This window comes from Talpa occidentalis, unplaced genomic scaffold (genome assembly GCF_014898055.3).
Source record: "Talpa occidentalis isolate TD23 unplaced genomic scaffold, MPIMG_talOcc4v2.1 talOcc4.6, whole genome shotgun sequence".
Lineage (NCBI taxonomy): Eukaryota > Metazoa > Chordata > Mammalia > Eulipotyphla > Talpidae > Talpa > Talpa occidentalis.
Genome location: NW_023604972.1, coordinates 46,181,789 through 46,201,968, shown reverse-complemented (window position 1 = coordinate 46,201,968; position 20,180 = coordinate 46,181,789). Strand labels below are relative to the sequence as shown.

Here is a 20,180-nt window from a genome sequence, read left to right as displayed (position 1 = left end):
CCCCTCCCCCCACAGTGTGTCTCTGGTCCAGAGTTACAGCAGTAAGATATTTAAGACATAGCTGTCATTGACTACGACTATGATCAATGGATGTATATTTACATAGAAAGGATTAAAGTAAATATGAAGTGATATAATTTATTAAAATTTAAGTATGCATTAATGTTTCTCTCAAGTATATTCATTTTATAAGGATAATATACAATAGGATCTCATATACACATGGCAGTCTAAATCAGTTGCCATTTAAATCAGATTAGCAAGATCTTGGAACTTTTTCCAACAGTGCCTCAAAAAGTCACCTTGTCACACCAGTTCCTGCCAACCCATTTTTCAATTCACCAAAAAATGTTTCCTCTTGAGTCACTACTCTATGTAATCAACTATACCTGGCATCATAGAGCAAAATGGTTAAATACATGGATTCTGGAAGCATACTCTTTGTTCCAAATCTCAGCTCTTTGCTCCAAATTTTGGTCTTTTTGAGCAAATTTCAGTTTCTTTTTGTGTTTCAGTTTCTTCTTTTTCAAAATGGTGATCAAATTACTATCACCTGGGAAGATCATTGTTAATATAAAATGACAAAATGCATTCAAAGCAATTAGCACAGTGCTTGTTACATAATGAACCCTCAGAACAGTCGCCAATTATTAGATCTCATGAAAAGATCATTCACAGAAAACATGAGCTGGTCAATGCCAAGTGCCAGGTAATTGGTAGAAACAATCAGCATTCCAGGAAGTAAAACGTGGGAGATGCCAAGAGGAAGCTGGTCCCAGAAGGGAAGAAATCTGAGCCAGGCCAAGAGGGACTGTCAGGTAGATTTCAATTATCAAAATAAGGTAGTAACTGCTACACATTGCAGTGTGTGCCTCCTTTCTTTCAGTTTCTAATAGCTATTGCAAAATGTAAGGCAGGGCCAACTCTCCTCTCCCACACAGTAGAAGCTGCTCTCCCACACAGTAGAAGCTGGCTTCAAGTCACTGAGTCTGGAGGCAGAGAGCTGGTACACTGGCTTAAATTTAGGACGCCCTCCCAGCTCCCTAATAATCTTCAACTTGAACTGGTTTTCCTCAGTGCTGCAGTGGAATCAGCTTATTCCAAAATAAGAATTTGTTGTTCTTTTAATCTGTGCATTTCAACCTTTTCTACCACATATTTTTAGGGCCCTCTTTCAAAAAATGAGTATAATATATGGGTAAAATCATGGAACGGTCTCAAAAGATTTCTTTCATGTATTGGAAGAAAATGTTAATAGGTTTTCTAATCAGTCAACAAATGGCTTCACTCAGGTTCAGAGAGCAAACACTTCTCAGACCCAACAGTAGAAGAAAATTGCCAACTGATCTTCAATCTTCTTTGCAGACAAAAACCAGAGAGGCAAACCTCAGCCTGCTCTGTAGCCCCTCTGCTTGCCTACAGGGAAAGGAAGAATGGAAGAGGAGAGAAGAGAGGATGGAGAGAGGAAGCAGCCCCCAATTTGTGCATGCATTCATGATTTCATTTTCCCTTTAGGAGGTACAACAAACTGTTCAACACATTAACATCAGTGGTGCAGAGAACCACTGGTTAGCAAAGTGAGAAACGACAATAAATGAAGGGGAGGGGTCTGCAATGAAATGTTTGGGAAATGACCTGCAGCCTTCTTCATCTTAGAAATTCACAGTGCACATCTGCCTATTTAAGGTTCTGAAAAAGCCTGCAATAAAGAAAGCTGCTTAATGATTTCACTGAGAGCTTCCCAAATTTATTTGCCCTGGAGTCTTTTAGCATGTAACACCTATTAACTACTGCTCGGAAGTTGAGTAACATGGGACACGATATGAAAATGCTCAGAGCAATATTTCTTTACTGACACTTCTATTACTTATATTCAGATACAGATATACGAAGAAAATAAACTAGCATTTAGAAAATAACTGCATAAACAGATTTTTAATCGCCCTGAATTCAACCATTCTAACAAATCAACTGATTACAAATTTTCAGTCTTTCCCTCTACAATGTTGCTCTCATTGTGATCTCCTTTTCTACAAAAAACTCAAAAGTAAAGCCATCTCATTAGGCATTCCACAGTCAAGGCATTTTATTTTTAATGCATCTGCATCTGAATATTTTTCCCATATAATTTCTTTTTAATTTTCACCCTCTTATCTACATGGGAGAAAGCGTTGTGCTGAGAAAGACAAATGGAAGAAACACCCAGGCTTTGGAATTTTTAGATAATTTTGTTGCGATATGAGCAAAATATTAAGGGGGAAATCTATTGTGGGGGGAACCCTGGCTTTCCGTAGCACTTAACCATGTCTTCTGCAATTTTATCTACTCCTACCTCTCAACCCAGTTCATTTATCTTTGAAAATCTTAGATGTGGCCTAAATATCACAACTTGCATATTTGCTTTGATCGACTTAGAGAAAAAATACCCACACATATGACATCCCCATATGTGATAACACACTGAGGTTACTGGACCTGTTCCCAAGATGTGTTTATTCTTGTCTAGGTGATGGATTAGATGCAATTTTCTTTCTTAAACAGCTAAGTGCAATTAAGAGTCACTGATGATGATCTTAGGTACAGCTCAGACAGAGAATAAATAAATCCTATGAGTAAATCCTACCACGCTGCAAATCTTACACATCATGGAGGGAGCAGAAAGGGTGCGTCTCCAGGGCTTCCACTGTGCCAGGACTTCCGAAAGACAGTGAAAATATACTCCACTGAAGGCACTGCGTGAGGTGGATTACCTTCTGCTATCTCCTCACTGGGCTCCTCCTAACACCTTCTGGAGCTTAGATAGACATCACTGAAAAGTCCCAGGAAGTTAACGACAACCTGGCTGAAGCAACACTAGGTTAAAAATAAATTTCCACTACTATAAACAATTTTTTAAAAAAATCTAGGACTTTGGATTAGGGTAAAATGAAGATAGGAGATGAATTCCTAGTGGCTACAGTAAGAAACCCAGGTTCACTCAGACCTTTAACCTCCTCCTGGAACTACCCTTGTATGTCTAACAGTTACCCCCTACTTGTCCAATTTCAAACAATCATCTTTCTCACTGCTTCCCAAACACATTCCACACTTGGTAAATGGTATTCCTATTCCTTGAATATATGATCAAAAATCTGGACATCATAGCAGAAATTTCCTTTCCCTTAGCCTCAGAACAAAGAGATGGCCAACGGCTGTTTCTTCTATTACATTAAACTGCAAGGAATTTGCATACTTAGACCATTTGTGCCCACAAAACAGTAACCTTACTTGGATCAACCTAATAGGTCATTGATATGGAGTGAAGTCACAGCCCCTTCTTTTAGTCCCCTCAGCAGTGCCTCATCAGAGTCTTCACCTCCTGTCTGGATTTCTGCAACTTCTTTTAAAATGTCTTTTTGACCCTGTTTTATCTTCTTGCAAGCAATCTTACACAGATCTTGCTCTTTCCAGACTTATGACGATGGTATTTTCCTGCTTAAAAACTTTCAACAACACCCTCAGCATAGATGACAAAGCATGTTACCCCTCAACAGAGCACACAGAGGCCTTCATGAACTGACCCTGCCTCCTTCTGCTTTAGGTCCCACCATGCCCATACTCAGGGCTGAAATTCTACTTAACTCTTTTTGGTGCTTAAACAGATAACATTCCTTGACCTCCCCAATTCTGGAATGATCTACTTCCAAAACATGGAACCTTTCTAATTCTGATTCATCTTTCAGAATCATCTCAATTACTGCATGTTCCAGAAAACCTTCATTACCCACTCCATAAATACACATACAGAGACCCTATCTGGGTTAGGGTCCTACCCCACAGGTTCATTCATTCATATTCTCAGCAATACCATATACAATACATACAGCTTCCTTCCGCATGCTATGCATCCTTAAATTCAACACCATGCTATGTTATTTGTGTATCCCCAGAGTCCAGGGCAGTACTTGGCAATGGAGCATGTGCTTAATAAATGTGTAATGGAACAGTAAATGAAGGTATGCATTACAATGCTATATATACCTCCTACATACATATATACATGTATATATGTGTGTGTATATAGTATACATATAATATGTATACATATATTAAACTTTGGGGTCAATGCAGTTCTCTGAAAGATGAACAATTAAAATTAGTGGTCAAATTTTTCTGTAACAAATACTGATATATCAGTCTCTAATCAACAAAGGATTTCCAAGCACCAGAAAATGGTTACCTTATTTGAAACCTTTACTTAATATACTCACTTATCAGGACAGCCAGGGTTTGCCCCACCCAGCTTCTGTAGTGGCACCTGCTCTTCCAAAGCTGGTGACTTCCAGTGTCATTTAACCTTGTCCCATGATTATTTATTCTAATGGCCTTCTATTAGGCTTAAAAAATTAATGTCTCTCCTAATCACCCAATTTACTATCAAAAAGGGCTCTGGACATTAGAGAGAACAGAGCTCATTAAAAATTAAACTTTTCCAATCTCCTTATATAAACATTTATTTATAAAATATGCCCCAGCATAAAAATTTTAGGACCCACATGTAGAAAAGTTGGAAATAGAAAAGCACCATTAAGGTCCTACCTCTTACCTCCTCTCTCTGGCTATAATATGCCTTTGCTCCAGTCCATCTTCCATAGTTTTCAGATTCCCTGCATATAACCCACATCCTTAGTCAAATCACAGTCCTCTCCCAAACTCTCATGATTTATTGACCACAAGACTCAGTCCAATATTTTTGGCCTGGAACTTTGGCTTTCTATATCCTGGTTCTAGTTTCATATTAAATGAAATATGCCTCAATACGAACCATGTTCTTCACCCAGGTCAGACCACACACTGACTATGAATAGCCCATGTGTTCCCCCTCTGGGTCTGTCTCCTGATAGAACCACGTTGGGAAAGCCTGCCTGATCTACCTTTGTCTAATTGAATCCAAGCAATTCCATAAGAAGAAATTTGGGTTCTATCTCCTCTACAATGCATTCTATAGCTTATACTTCTTCCTCCTCTGAGTGGCAATTTACTGTCCATTGGTGTTATCATTCACAACACACTTTGTACTATTTGTTAATTGCCCTTATGTCATTTTTCCATCAACTTAAATATCCTGGAAGATCTCTGCTCCCCTCAAACAGAAACATAGCAACAAATGCTCAGTGGATTCTCAGTAAATATCGACCAATATTCTATAACCATGTTAGGAAATTTAGTTCTTATAATAGCTATATTCCATCATATCATATAAAAAGAATCAGTAGCTGAACTCAGGCTTACAAATTACAATACCAGACAACCACGTCACCCCTAGAGTCCGCTACAAGGGCAGCCATGGATGTTTCCCATCTGTCCACTTCCTAAGTCAGCTCTGACTACAACTGGAAGTACCAGCAACAGGCTCACATGCTCTAGGTCATGGGATATTCATTGATCATAAACCTGCACTCTCAGAGCTTCTAATTTTCATTGTCACTAAGATGTTTGCAGGCTTTATAATTGACCTGAAACACAACATTGTTTAGCTGCAGCCCTGTTCTTGACAGCTTAGTCTTCCTAGAAGACAGATCCTAATCCAACATCTAGTCTTTAGCCAAAGTCACGTGTAAAAAGGAATGCATCACTCAGGTTGGTGGCACTACTTGGAGCACTGCCATTGACTTGTTGTGCCCCCACCTACCAGCTGCACTACTCTGGAACCAATGCTGCCCCAGACCAAATGTAGTGCTCAGTACTATGATATAGAAAACAGGGCACACCTCCTTCCTACCCAGGGGAAAGCCCTCCAGGAAGGTCAGTTCCAGTGTACATTCCACCATGCCCTTCCTCACATTTCCCAGGATGGCCTCCAGTTAAGCCCTTCAGGCTGTGACAACAGAGCTGATAAAAGCAAAACTCTTCAAGTTTCTTCTACAATTTGGAGAAGTGGTCAAGAAACATACAATATCCTACTAGCCTATAGACTCCTTTTTCTAGATGGTAGGCTCTTTGAGGGCAGGGCCATCTTACTTAACATTTTTGTATTCTGAGCATCTGGCCTTTAGTTGACACTCAAGGATATTTGCTGTATGAGGGACGGATGAACACAAACACTGTATGACTTCTTTATCATTATCCAAATTCTAGGCTGCTTTCCTAATGCATTTCTTTTTTGATATCAAAGTATTAAAATGAGGAGGAAAAATCTCAGTTTCACTGACTTACCTTTAGGTTATTCTCCCTAAATTTTTGTTGCTAGGGCTGATGGCAAAGATTTTCCACAAAAAGTTGAAGAAGAAAATGTAGACAAAAGGCAGGCAGTCTTCAGAGTGACTATTTTGAAAATACATTTTACTATCTTAAAAGTGTATCACATGTATGTATTATAATTTCATTCTTCATTAACATGAGTAGTTAACATTTTTTTCAGGAAAACTACAAGAGTGCTACTCTAATGTTCCATTTGAATCCACATAATATTTACTAAGTGTCTGAGAGGAACCAGTGAAGTGAGTTCCCAGAGAGGAGACAAATGAGAAAAAGAGCATTAATCAGATGACAAGTAACCCCAGCCTTCAGCCCTGATTTCTGAGGCTAAGAAGGTCTCACTCACCTGCACAGTACCCCATGAGGTTGAGGAACTGCCCTTCCTTACATCTGGTCTTGCAGCTCCCACCATTAAGGGTGACATGAGGGTGACAGGAGATGCAGTCAGATTCCAAAGGGCCATGACACTGCCTGCAGATGGGATGGCATTCTAGGGAAACAAGCACCAGAATTGGAATTATGACCTCAGCATGTCAGTCCAGGAAGCATTTAACACATGCTACAAATTACATTAAGAGCCAACCTTAAACATAAACTATCTTTTGAAGTTCCCTGAATAAGTCTGACACACACGTCTGACCAATACACACATGTTATCAGTGAAAATATGCTCCCTGAATAGAATATAGAATCCTGAACCACAAAAATCTGAGTAAAAAAGCTTCTGTACAGCAAGACACAGTAACCAAAAGTGAAGAGACACCCTACTGAGTAGGAGCTACGACTGATAAGTGACTGATATCAAAGATCTACAAATAGCTTATACAACTCAACAAAAACAAAGCAAACAATCCAATCAAAAGATTGGCAGAAGAGGGGCTGGGAATTGTATGGGGACTATAACCAAGATGAAAAAGCATACAATGTGCAAAAATGAAAAATGATGTAAAAATATATAAAATAGGGCCTCCCCTGGTGGCGCAGCAATTCAGCACTGGTCTGTGAAGCTGCCCACAGCCTCTGCAGCATTGGTTCAATCCCCGGCTGCCAGGTGAGGGTCCCACATGGCGCAACAGACCTCTCCTGCCACTCCCGCTGCTCCCCTCAGCAGTGTACTTTGGTCCTTCTGCCTGTTCTGCTCCCCGCTCTGGCTCTGGTGAATCCTCTCACCCTCCCTCGCTTCTGACTGTACCCAGTGCTTGTATAAATAAATAAATAAATCTATAAATATACATATATGAAATAAAAAATAGCAGAAGAGCTACAAAAGACACTTCTCCAAAGAAGAAATGCAAGTGAACAACAGGAATATGAAAATGTTCAATGTTACCTATAATCAGGGAAATGCATGTCAAAACTACAATGAGGTACCACCTCACGCCAGTAAGAATGGTCCATATCTGTCAATGACAAATGCTACCGAGGGTGTGCAGCAAAGGTAACCTCTTACATTGCTGGAGGGAATGCAAACTGATCCAACCACTATGGAAAGCTGTGTGGAAGCTCCTCAGATTACTTAAAATGTATCTGCCATATACTCAGGAATTCCACTCCAAGGAATCTACCCGAAGGACACAAAAACATTAATTTGAAAGAAAACCTGCACCTCTATGTTTATTGCAGCACTGTTTACAATAGCTAGGATATGGAAAAAACTTAAATGCTCCAAAACAGATGAATGGGCCAAGATGTGCAAACTGGTCCAACCACTATGGAGAGCTGTCTGGAGTTTCCTCAGTCTACTAAAAATGGAGCTACCATATGACTCGGCAATTCCACCACCAGGATCTACCCAAAGGACACAAAAACATTGATTCCAAAGACCACCTGTACCCCTATGTTTATTGCAGTGCTATTTACAATAGGTAAAACCTGGAAACAACCCAAATGCCCCAAAAGAGATGACTGGATCAAGAAGATGTAGTATATATACACAATGGAATATTATTCAGCCACCAAAAGATAAACTCATGCCATTCACAGCAATGTGGATGGAGCTAGAAGGAATTATGCTCAGTGAAATAAGCCAGGAGTGTAAATAAATAAAAACAGTACAAAATATAACAAAGCAAAAACAGACAATTATAAATCATATACTGCAATATATACTGCAGGGGAGGAGGAGGGAGAGGGATCAGAGGGAAGGAAGGAGGAGCACAGGTGACTGAGGTGATGGTGCATGGGTGAAGGAAATTCTATGGGGACTACACCTGAGGGGGTGGGGGAAGCAAACATTTTTAAAAATGAACAATGATGTAAAAAATTTTTTAAAAATTTAAAAAAACAAAAAAAAGATGTGGTATATATACACGATGAAATGCTACTCAGCAATCAAATAAGACAAACTCATGCCACTTGTAGCAACATGGATGGAGCTAGAAGGGATTATGTTCAGAGAAATAAGTCAGAAGGAAAAACAAAAATAGCATATGGTCTCATTTATGGGGGGATATAGGGAAACTGCACAAAGGGTCAAGAAAAAGGCAAAACTTGCAGGAAGGAGAGTAAACAAACTAGGGGAGAGAAGAGCATAAAGGATTATGGTGATGGTTTATGGAAGATATGGAGGTGGGAGAATTATGGGAATTACAGCTGAGGGGAGAAATCAAATATTGTACAAAAATGAACGACGATGTAAGAAAATAAAAAAATATTTTTTAAAGTTAATATTACTTAGCTAGATTATACTAAAAAAATAAATAAGCAAATAAATAAATATCAGAGTAACTGGCTGCACTTTCCAGAGAAGTCAACATGATCCTCCATCTATGCAAATGAATTGGTTCAGATCACAGACACTGAGCAGAAGAGTAAGTGATAAGATACACCCTCCCTGAAATACCATGATTCAAATAGAGCAAGACTGGGAGAAGAGGGGAGCCATTTCACTTCTCAGAAATTCCTGGCAGATAGACAGGAAACCATACACAGCAAGGGGAACCAAACCTCTCACTAGACTCAGTTGCCAGCCTCCTCTCCCTCAGGTCACAACGTGGATGTCTGTTTCAGCAGCAATACTTTCTTACAATACAAAGAACAAGAAAGAGATGATTTCAGGTAGTTATCATGAACTGTATTTGAAGTTCTACTCCTTAGACCTGTATTTCCCCCAGAAAAACCACCAAGTTAATCAGAGGTACTATACTAAATAAAAAACAAGTGAGTCACAGTAGGTGTAGGCAATAAAGAGAAGGATGGCAAGAAATAAAAGAAGTTGCAGCTGCAGATGCATTCGTGCTGCCAAGGCAGGCAGCAGGAGTGAGCACATGGAAGGAGATTGAAGGATTTTTCTGCCAAGGACGAGGAGGTCTAAGCCTGTCTCATTCCAAGAGGAGGGGAGGTGAGGGACCAGAGCTGGGTACAGCTTGCTAGAACTGTCAACAAAAAAATTCCCTTCTGGCTCAGACTTGGTGGAAAGCAAAGGCATAGATTTTGAGTAAAATCAGCCGCCTCTCACTTCTGGTGAGAAGCCAGGAGAAGATAAAGAGTTTTTAAAAAAAGCAAGAAAATGAACTGCTGATTAGAAGGCAGGCATTAGCTCTCACCCCTGCATTCCTAAAGCTCTCAACTTTGAATCCTCCAGCCGAAAAGATATTAGTGGTCTGAGGATGATTTCTACCACCCAGTTCCTCTTCCCTGCTAGTAGATTTTCAGTGACCTGGGCGCCCTGCTGCTCATGGTCCCATCCATCTGCTGGCTTCCAGCAGACAGAGGCATAGGCAAAGCAGAGTTAGAGCTACTTAAAACTTACCCTCTGAAACAAAAACACACACACACAAAAACAGCTGGATGGACAAGGAGGAACACACATAAGGACAGACAATTTTCAAGGACAACCTCAATGACAAAGAAACCAGGATCACTCTCCACTTGTGCTTGATAAGGTGTTTAAAGCAAGGAGCCCATCGGGGGCCTAGAGAGATTAAAAAGGTACTTGGGTAAAGAAGATTCCAAAGGAACTATAATATTGATCTTCAATCGTCTAGATTTGTGCTCACATTAAATTTCCTTTTTGGAGTTTGAGACCAAAGGAATCTAACAAGTATTAACTTATTTTTAAATATTTTATAAATGTATACTACCTGTTTTCCAGCTCCATAAATACATGTAATAAACTGTCATAACCATGGGCTTTTTCCTATAAGCTGGCCACAACAGTCTATTTTTAAAATAAAATAGTGATCACGATAGAATGTGTTCTGTCTTTTAATAGATACAAGAAAACAGTGCTAAAGTAAGGTGCTTAAACTTTAGTATTTTGTCAATGCCAATAAAACACTGAACTAATCTTAACTAGTAATTTCTAGAATCTCCCGTACTGAAATATAAAGGCTCTCTTAAAAAAAACGTATTGGATTGACATGTCAAAGAAGAAAATAAACACCTCTTTCTCCTTTTGTTCTATTAGGCTGTAGCCCGGGGAAGTGGGCTGAAAAGTACAGCATTAATGCCAAAGGCCTGATCCTGTACAAATGCTAGGGTCTCTGGGAGCTTGTGTCCGTGATGACCACCACAGAACCCATTCCTTGCTGAATGTGCAGGGTTTAAACTGTTTTCAAGTTTTCATTTCACAGATATTTTCCTATTGGAAGAACAAGATTTCACTTGTTCTGCTTACACTGTGCCTTTACTCCAAGTTCAAGACAAGGATTTATAGCCCAGTCCTCACCCTTTGGTATGACAAATTTCTAATTATAGTGTCTGACTGCATTATGAAAAAGAACATGGGCCTAGGAACTATGCCCTGGCATGTTACATACTCACCAGTACACTTGCCTGCCTGGTCAAAGTATCCATCTGGGCAATGGGAGAAGCACTCCCCATCCAGGAGCGCGTGGGCTGGCCAGCAGGCTGTGCAGTTGTATGCACTCTTCCCGACACACCCGAGACAGGACTGATGGCAAGCTGGGAGAAAGAGAAAGAAGAAGAGAAATCAGGAAAACCGAGGATGACATGCGGGGCACTCCGTCAGTCCTGTAGACATTCCTGGGTTGGCACACGTTCTGCACACGCACTGAGCTTTCCCAAGGTCGGGCACACATCTCACATACTCGAAGTCCTATTCTACAAAGCAAGCTTTCGTGGAACCCAGATGAAGTAAGGCACAAATGCCACAAAGAGAAATAACCATTTGCAGAGTCACACATTTCATCCTTCCAACATCCCCATTCTTAGTAAATGTCAAATCAAGAACAGAAACCACAAAACAGGTCTCCTTTCCTCTGGACAGTTGCTCCATCAAACAATGAACTGTTTTTAGCGGACTGCTCCAATTAAAAAGATGTGTGATGGGAGCTTATTTATTGATTCCGCCTGGTTTATATGGTTCTTACTCTCTCATGGCAACTGGGCATAGACCAGTGAGAGGAACTGCCCAACATTTAGACACACAACTCTTAAGTGACTTTGACTGAGTTCTGTAATTTCTGAAGGCTCCTACTTGCTTATGTATGAGAATATAAACTATCCACACCACATGGGGTGTTGGGGACACTAATTGTGTTGATGCATGTAGAGTTCTTACATAGTGCTGAACACATCATAAGGGCTCAATAGATCTTAGCTGTAATTAATACCATTAAGTGCTATGTTAAATTACTCACATATCTAAAAAGAATGGTAGAAGGAAAAAGAAAGAGAATATCTCTACTTGCCTCCATCAGACCTTTGAATATAAAAGGATATAGCGTCATTTCCCATGGCCAATGGATTAATCACACATTCTATTTTCCATGTTTCTGATGCTTCGGCATGATCAGTGTCTAGTCTTAGTGAGATTAGCCCTCCCAGAACTAGCCAGTTGCTAGAAATAGTAAATTACTAGCCTGTGAAGGCATCTTTCACATATGAATTAACTAATCCAGAATCCATGCACCCATCTCCTCCTCTACTGAGCTCTTATGCTCACTCAGGACCACTATCCCTGCCCTACCCACCCAGAGCCAGATACCAAACACCTGGAGACCCCACACCCCTAACTCCACTGAAATCATTCAAACTAGCCCTCCTAGGTCTGCTTACCTTGTATGCTTTCCAACAGAAACAACATTAAAAGTTCTTGCCCATATTTTTCCCTTTGTTCCTTCGGCCTCCTAACACACCTTGCTTCTTCTCCTTGTGGCCCCGTGCATCATGTCAAGTGTTTCTTCCTTTTGGGAACTGTGACTAACAAATATCTTTTCAATAACAAACCTCTCCTGATCTGTTGACCTTCCTATTCCTTTTTTTTAAAAAAATTTATTTTTATTTATGCATATAAGAACTGGGGTGCAGGCTAGAGGTGCGAGGGGTGGAGGATTCACCAGAGACAATGGGGGAGAACAGGCAGATTCACTGAAATACACTGCTGAGGGAGCAGTGGAAGAGACAGGAGAAGTCTGCTGGGCCATGTGGATTAGCTCCCTGGCCAGGATTGAACTTATGCCACAGTGGCTGCTGATAGCTTGATAGCGCTGAGACTTTAACCCCTGCGCCACAAGAGAGGTGCCCACTTCCTATTCCTGCATAATAAAACTTACATTTTGATACAGCAGCCATTCACATTCATTCATTCATTCATTCACAGATTATTAAACCGCAAGTAGGTTAAAGTACTACGGATACACCATGAGTAAGACAACAAGCTGGCTCTTACCTGTACAGATGATCCGATGCATTTCAAATACCTGTACAGTGAAAAAAACCCACCCACTTCAGGTACACTACTTTGAGTTTCCTCTTTGCCTTCTCTGTCCTTCTACTGAACACCCAGAAGGTTTAGAGACCAGCAAATTAGAAGAACAAGATCTGACTTTATACCACTGAAGTCTCCATTTCTGCAATTCCCAATTAAAATGCAGCATACAATTTTTGATATACATGGGGCTGATATAAGTGGATGTCCTGGTCCAGAAGTCCTGGTTGTTAAAGTAAACTATTAGAATGTGGCTGCTGTCCTAGGTCTTCTAGGCTCCTTTGCAGCCTTGGCCCCACCCTAGTCCCTTGCTTCATCTATAATCCAGTGCCTGAAGTTTTAACAACTGTAACAGGAGGTCTTTAAGACCTAAGAACAGAATTCATCTGACAGGGTGGTGCCTTGCTATACTGGTGGCTATTATTGGTTATCATCCCTGGATATATTGTACAGTTTTATTTCTGTTCAACAATATTAATTATTACATGGAAAACAGAGCTAGAGCCCCAATTTTTAAATAATTCCCTTTCATTTTTTTAGATTCTCTTAACAGCTCCATTAGCAAAAGTCACGGAACTTTTTTCCCAAGTATTTTCACTGAGAAAATAATTCCTCTTTAAAAAAGCAAAATGGAATTCATAGGCTGATGTTTAAGCAAATATTATAAAAGAAGGGTACACATTACCTCATTATTTAAGAAATGTTTAGCACAAGGTGAAACCGCATGTAATGCAAAGTAAGTCAGTAATATTTCAAAAAATAGCTAAATTACATTGTCAAGACAAAGCTTTCTAGATTAATTTGGGGAAGCAACGTATTTCTACATACTTAACTATTTCTATGATAATACCAATATGTTTTTATGATACTTTACAATCCCTAACTCTTCCTGTTATGCAGCCCTAATAAACAGGAAACTGTAGCATATTATTACAGAATTGAAAATTGGGGAAAGATGATTTAATGCATTCATTATTATCACACAGCATATCTTATTTTCTTCCATTTCGTCACAAAGTGAATGTGATAACTTGGCTCAGTGTGAAGAAAGGTTATTGTTAAATTATATAAAACAGGAAGCAAAGAGGATGTCAAGTTGAAAAGCTGTAGGCCAAGAATTTCAGGAAAAAGCCCCATAGCCACCCACTCTCCACTGCATCTCACAACTCAACATCACTAGACATCACCATGGCAAACTTCAGAATAATCTTATTGGAAATGTTTAAGAACCAAATAGATAATGAACTGGTTAGCTACCACATGGCACAGAGGGAATAGGATATGTGGGGTCATGATCTTCTCAAAGTGCCTTTTTCTTTCTAAAGCACTATTTCTGTAGGTACAGGCATTTACATCTGTGCCTTTAAAACACTCTCCTGAAACTTTAAATCTGTGCTGGTTTTGGAAATGTCTACACTATTTCAGTGATTTTTATGAGGCTTTATCTGTCTATGGAAGCTGATTTCATAGCAGGAGTTCTGGTTTGAAGTCTGAGATCCTTCAAGGAAGACTAACCCCATTACAGGGCATATATGGAAGAGCTTTGAAAGAAGTTCTATGAATAATTTCTTAACGTAACACTCCATTTTTAGAGTGACTTTCCAGTTGATGGCTAAGTATATTTCTGAAATGCATAACTGAGCTCTTTAAACACTAAAAATGTCAACCCTAAAAGTGTCCCAAGATGGTTGTAAAGTCCAATTAAATTGACTCAAGTAAAAATTTCACCTAAAATAATTAAAATATATCATTTTTATCCATTTTCCATTAAAATTGCAGACAATGATCACTACTATGACTTTTTTGTAATGACATAAAAAATGGCTCAACATCATTATTTTCATATCACCTAAAATTTCTTGGCTTTTCATGTGAAAAACAATTTTTGAAGGAGGCGTCTCTCAAATGATGATGTAAATATCAAATCCTGCTGGATATACGTGGGAGTACTGCAATAAGGGTGAGAGTTGAGATGAGTTAAGTCAAACCACACTGGTCCTCCTATTTCCCTCAACTTCTTTTTCTTCTTTTGTTTTTTTAAATTAACTTGATGAACATCCTCACTCCCCCCATCTTGCTTCATACTGAAGCATAGTAAAAATCACAGTTTTTCCATCTTTGTGCTTTCTGAGGTACCTATTATGCTTCCTATGCCTGGAATATCATAAATTTTTTTTAAAGATTTATTTATTTATTTATACAAGGACTGGGTACAGTCAGAAGCGCGGGAGGGTAAGAGAATTCACCACAGCCAAAGCAGGGAGCAGAATAGGTAGACTGATGAAGTACACTGCTGAGGGAGCAGCGGGTGCGGCAAGAGAAGTCTGCACGCCATGTGGGACCCTTGCCAGCAGCCGGGGATTGAACTGGTGCTGCAGAGGCTGCGGGCAGCTTAGCAAGCCCAGCACTCAACCGTTGCACCACCAGGGAGGCCCATATCATAAATTCTTAATAATGAGTTTCTGCTGACTGACGGGGTGGATGGTATTGAGAAAGTAGTAGCACACCCTTCTAGTTCTCCTAGCTCTTTGATCATTTCTTTTCAGCCCTTCTCTGTTTACATCATGAATACTAGAGCTATCAAAACTGCACTCTCTGACCTTATTTTTTTCTTACTCTCGGGTAAACTTATCCATAGTTTTAACAATGACCTCTATGCTGGTGGGCCCCAAATTTATGTGTTTAGCTCTGGCCTTTACCCTGAACTCCAATTACATAAATCTAACTGCCTAAGGGGATATCTCTGCTTGGATATTTCTGCATGGTTTCATGGGTAACTTGTACTCCTCATTTCCAAAATATCACTCATATCCACTTTATGTAAAGTATGACATCACATACTTTCTGTCTCCACATCCCAACCCCATTATCCTACCCCCTCCATTATCTTTCTTCCTGTATTCTCTGTTTCACTCAGTAGCACACCCTTTCATTGCTCATGCTGAAAACCTTAGACTTGTACTTCTCCATTTCCACAACAAGTCCAAGTGTGTTGCTCCATACTTTCGAAATCTCCATCAAATCTATCGCAACTTAACCCTCTACTGCAGATCTTCCCGATCATTCATGATATGAATTAGGGCCATAGCTTCCTATCAACCCCACTGTCTCTTCCCATTTACCTGCCCTACCACCACCAGTAAGAGTTTTATAAAATGCAAATTAATCAAAGTATTCCTTTACTTAAGATCCTTTAATGGTTCTTGCAGTGAGTGGGAAAACTAGGTGCAGGGTGGGTGGGTGGGTCTGGTGGGTCTGGTAAACCTCCCAGGCCCCAGTGAATCTTTTTGCTTTCTCTGGGCTGTCTCTGGCATTCTCTTGTGGTCTTCCCTCTCTGTAGTCACACAGCTCGTCCTCTTGCAGTCACCTTCCCATAGCTGTCCTCTGTCTCTGAGTGATGCTGCCCTTATATCCCTGAACTCTAGGCTCAGATGTGCACACTTGCACATGCGCACACCCCCATACTCCAGGTGTCCACCATCAGGCATGGATGCCCCATGCCCATGCTCCCAAGAGTCTTCTGATTAAGCACAATCGGTTGCAGGTGATAGCCATAGAGGCCCGTGGCATGAAAAGCCTGATCAATTCATTTACCCTACTGTTCTCTAACAGCAACAGTGTAAACTCTGAACTCCTTAGCACTGTATATAAAGTACTTCATGATATGACTCAACCCCATGTCCCAGTACCATTCTCCACCATTCACTACTTTGGACTTCATGCTTTGGAAACACCAAATACCCTGTACACCTCCACTACGCACATTTTGTACCTGCCATTTCCTCTGCCTACAATGTCCTACTTTGCTGGTGAACTTCCATGAATTCTTTAACAGCCGGATGATGTAGTTTTTCTTCTGCAAGTCTTTCCTCATAGCCTCTCCCCGAGACAGGGTCAGTCTCCTTTGTGTTTTTTCTGTATCTTGTCCTGTGCATACGGTTATTGTAACATATACCATGTTCTTTTAATTACTTGTTTAGATGTCAGTCTCCCCTACTTGATTATGCCATCCTTAAGGCATGGTCTATATCTTTTTCATCTTTTGAGTCCCAAAGGCTAGCACACTGTTAGAAAAGCAAGAAGGGGAAAGTGAAGAAGATTGAATATTACCAGGAGGCATGCCTTTGTATAGCTTATGTCAGCACTCTAGAGGCTACATTAAAGAGGGTTGCTTAATATAGATGCCATGTATTTTATTCAATTAATGCAAGGGAATCCCACCTTCATAAATAGTAACATACTCTTATGCTGAGCAGGCAGACTCCTGCCAATTTATTTCTTTAATTAAAACTCTTTGCCTTAGGCCTCTGGTGAAGCTTAACAACAATAAAATATATCAAAATACAATATATATTATTTCTTCCAATTCACCTAAAGAAAATTAATCAATTGGCTAAAATAATTGGTAAACTTCTCTCCTTTTTTTTAAAAAAGATTTATTTATTTATTTATACAAGCACTGGGTACAGGCAGAAGCATGGGAGGGTGTGAGAATTCACCAGAGCCAGAGCGGGGAGCAGAGCAGGCAGGACAGAAGCATACTGCTGAGAGGAGCAGCGGGCGGCAGGAGAGGTCTGCACGCCATGTGGGACCCTCACCCGGTGGCCGGGGAGCAGCCGGGGATCGAACCGGCGCTGCAGAGGCTGCAGGCAGCTTCGCAACCCAGCGCTCAACTGCTGCGCCACCGGGGAGGCCCCTACTATTTTATTTCAATTCCTGGATAAAACTTCACAAAGATACCATATTGTTAAGGCCCATTTAGTTGATTTCAAAGCTTTAATCTTTTATCCAGTTTAGAACTTCTGCCCTTCCTCAGCACAGAAGCCCTAAAGTAGGGGAAGGTATGAGTTTGGCTGACTTCACTGTTTCTCTCTGTTCCTCCTATAGTTTCTCTTTTTAAAAAAGTTTATTGAAGTAACATTGATTTATATACTATTTTAATTGTACGTCATTACAGATCATCATCTAAATATACTACATGAGTGACGAATTTTTATTAAAAAAAAAAAAAAGTTGGTGTCCTCGTCCTGGATAGTGACACCGGAGGCTCCTAAATTCATTTCCTCCCACAGCACACCAAATCCACACCTACACATGGGACAATTCCTTTAGAAAGAAGTTCAGAAACAACCTGAGTGATTCCTATATGTCAGGAAAATAAGAAAAAACTTACATCGAAATGGGTGGGAAAGTTTGAGGAACACTTTTTCCATGAACCCCAACCCTGGCACAATGATACACAATCTGTGGGAGCACCCTACACCCAGCTTCTCCCTGAAGAGTGAAAAATCTGTAGATTAAAAAGAATAAAGAATTCTGCTTTCTGTTAGAAATCTCTCCCCTGATCTGACAATGCTGCAGAGCTACTTCAGAAACGAGTCAGCAAAATAAGTTTGTTTGTTGTGAAGAAGCCTCTGGCAAGAAACAACAAAACACCTGGAAATCTCCATGTACCATGTCCGCCACTGTCATGTTTATGAGTTGGTGGAAGAAAGAGCATGAGATAATGTCCTGACTATACTTTGTGTCTGTAGGGGTATTATGTAGGACACCAGATTCAAATAACCTTGGGTCCATGTAACTTTTTTATGCTCTAATTTGACTTTGTAACATTAAGTCATCACTTTGAAGTTATGAATAATGCTTCTCCTGAACCATTAACCAACAATGGTAGAAACCAACCTCTCTAGTAACTAAAAATGTTAGAAATTATTCAAATGTATCTTTTTTCCTTGCTATTGAATGAATTATGTACCTTGTGTAGGTAACTCATTTATATAAACTGAGACCAAATCTCTGAAGATGGGTCAGTCACTCAGCGAAATAGGTTGACTGTTCATGATCTAAGTCTATAGTTCAGCCCTGAATAACTTCTTTAATAAACAGCTATCAAACTGAATTCACAGTAGTAATGATGTCCAATGTCTAACACCCCAAGTTTAAGAACTCCTAAGGCATAGATCCCCCACCCCAAATCCTAGTACTGAAAGTCAACAGGACTTATGTTCATGAGATCAATAAGGCTATCAAACAAAGAGTTCTTAACAGATTCACATAAACTTGTTGAGTTCTCCCTCAGGGCTCAGCACATGGATAGTAGTGAGAAATGCCCTTCTCTACGCCTTTCTCAAAAGAGACCTGTTTGCATATCTTAAAAGCTAAAGCCCAAGGTTTAGGCTTCTAATTTAAAACAAAATAGAGGCCAATAGTGTGCAATCCTCTCGAGATCTGGAAGAGCAGTGGAGACCATATTCATTCTCTACCTCAGCCCTGGAAAGGGTTTGAATACAAGTCTGGTACCTGAGCTTTGCAACTGCTGCCTAGAGACCACTTCATAGACTGGCTCTGGTGGTTCGTGGGGCTGGAGCTTATCAGTTCAATGAGACTGTTGCAAACAAACAGTTCTTTACTAGAGGCCCAGCCTGCCTCCACCCAGGGCTCCCACAGAAGTTGCAGACAGAAAGTCCAGCTCCCAGTCTTTCTCTCTAGAGCTCTACTTGTATACTCTAAAGGTTACTGTCTGAGAGTCCATCTGGTTTCCAATCATGCCTGCATCTAGGAGCTGACTAAGATCTCCCCATTGGAGCAATGACAGATCTTGCACACCTTCAACTATAGGGAGCCGCTAAGAACAAAGAAAGTAGTCTGGACAATCATGAATGTTGAAAGGCAACCAAGAGCTAGAGCTGGCTTAGTGATAAGGTTCAGAGAATAGATTGGTGGTTGCCTGAAGCGGGGGTGAAATGAGGGTGAAGAATGGATGAAAGGAGTCAGAAGGTACAAATTTCCAGTTATAAGCTAAATAAGCCTAGAGGTAGGGGCCTCCCTGCTGGCGCAAGGGGTTAAGACACAACCTATGAAGCAATCCGCAGCCACTGAAGCATGAGTTCAATCCCCAGCCAGGGAGCTACCCACATGGCACAGCAGACCTCTCCAGTCTCACCCGCTGCTCCCCTCAGCAGTGTATTTCAGTGTATTTTGCCTGTTCTGTTCCCTGCTCTGTCTCTGGTGAATCCTCTCACGCCCCACACCTCTGGCCTGTACCCCATTTCTTGTAAGCATTAATAAATAAATCTTTTAAAAAATAAGTCCTAGAGTTATACTAGGGGTATACTTGATAGCATGTGACCCCAGTTAACAATACTGTATTACATACTTTTAAGTTACTCTTACTTTTAAATAAGAGAATAGCTCTTAAAGTTCTCATCACACACAAAAAATTACAACTATGTGAGGTGATGAATGTTAACTAAACTTATTGTGGTAATCA

At 40.3% G+C, this 20,180-nt stretch overlaps 1 protein-coding gene across 2 annotated transcripts in view; it reads right to left on the bottom strand.

The window, feature by feature from the left end:
* FRAS1 (Fraser extracellular matrix complex subunit 1) overlaps window positions 1–20,180 on the bottom strand; it is a 445,491-nt gene that overhangs the window by 175,488 nt on the left and 249,823 nt on the right. For both annotated transcript variants that reach the window (XM_054687966.1, XM_037530712.2), the window contains exons 19-20: window positions 11,002–11,142; window positions 6,584–6,727 (exon numbers count right to left, since the gene is read on the bottom strand). In XM_054687966.1, coding sequence (XP_054543941.1) covers window positions 6,584–6,727; window positions 11,002–11,142 — 285 coding nt within the window. The remainder of the gene's footprint in view (window positions 1–6,583; window positions 6,728–11,001; window positions 11,143–20,180) is intronic.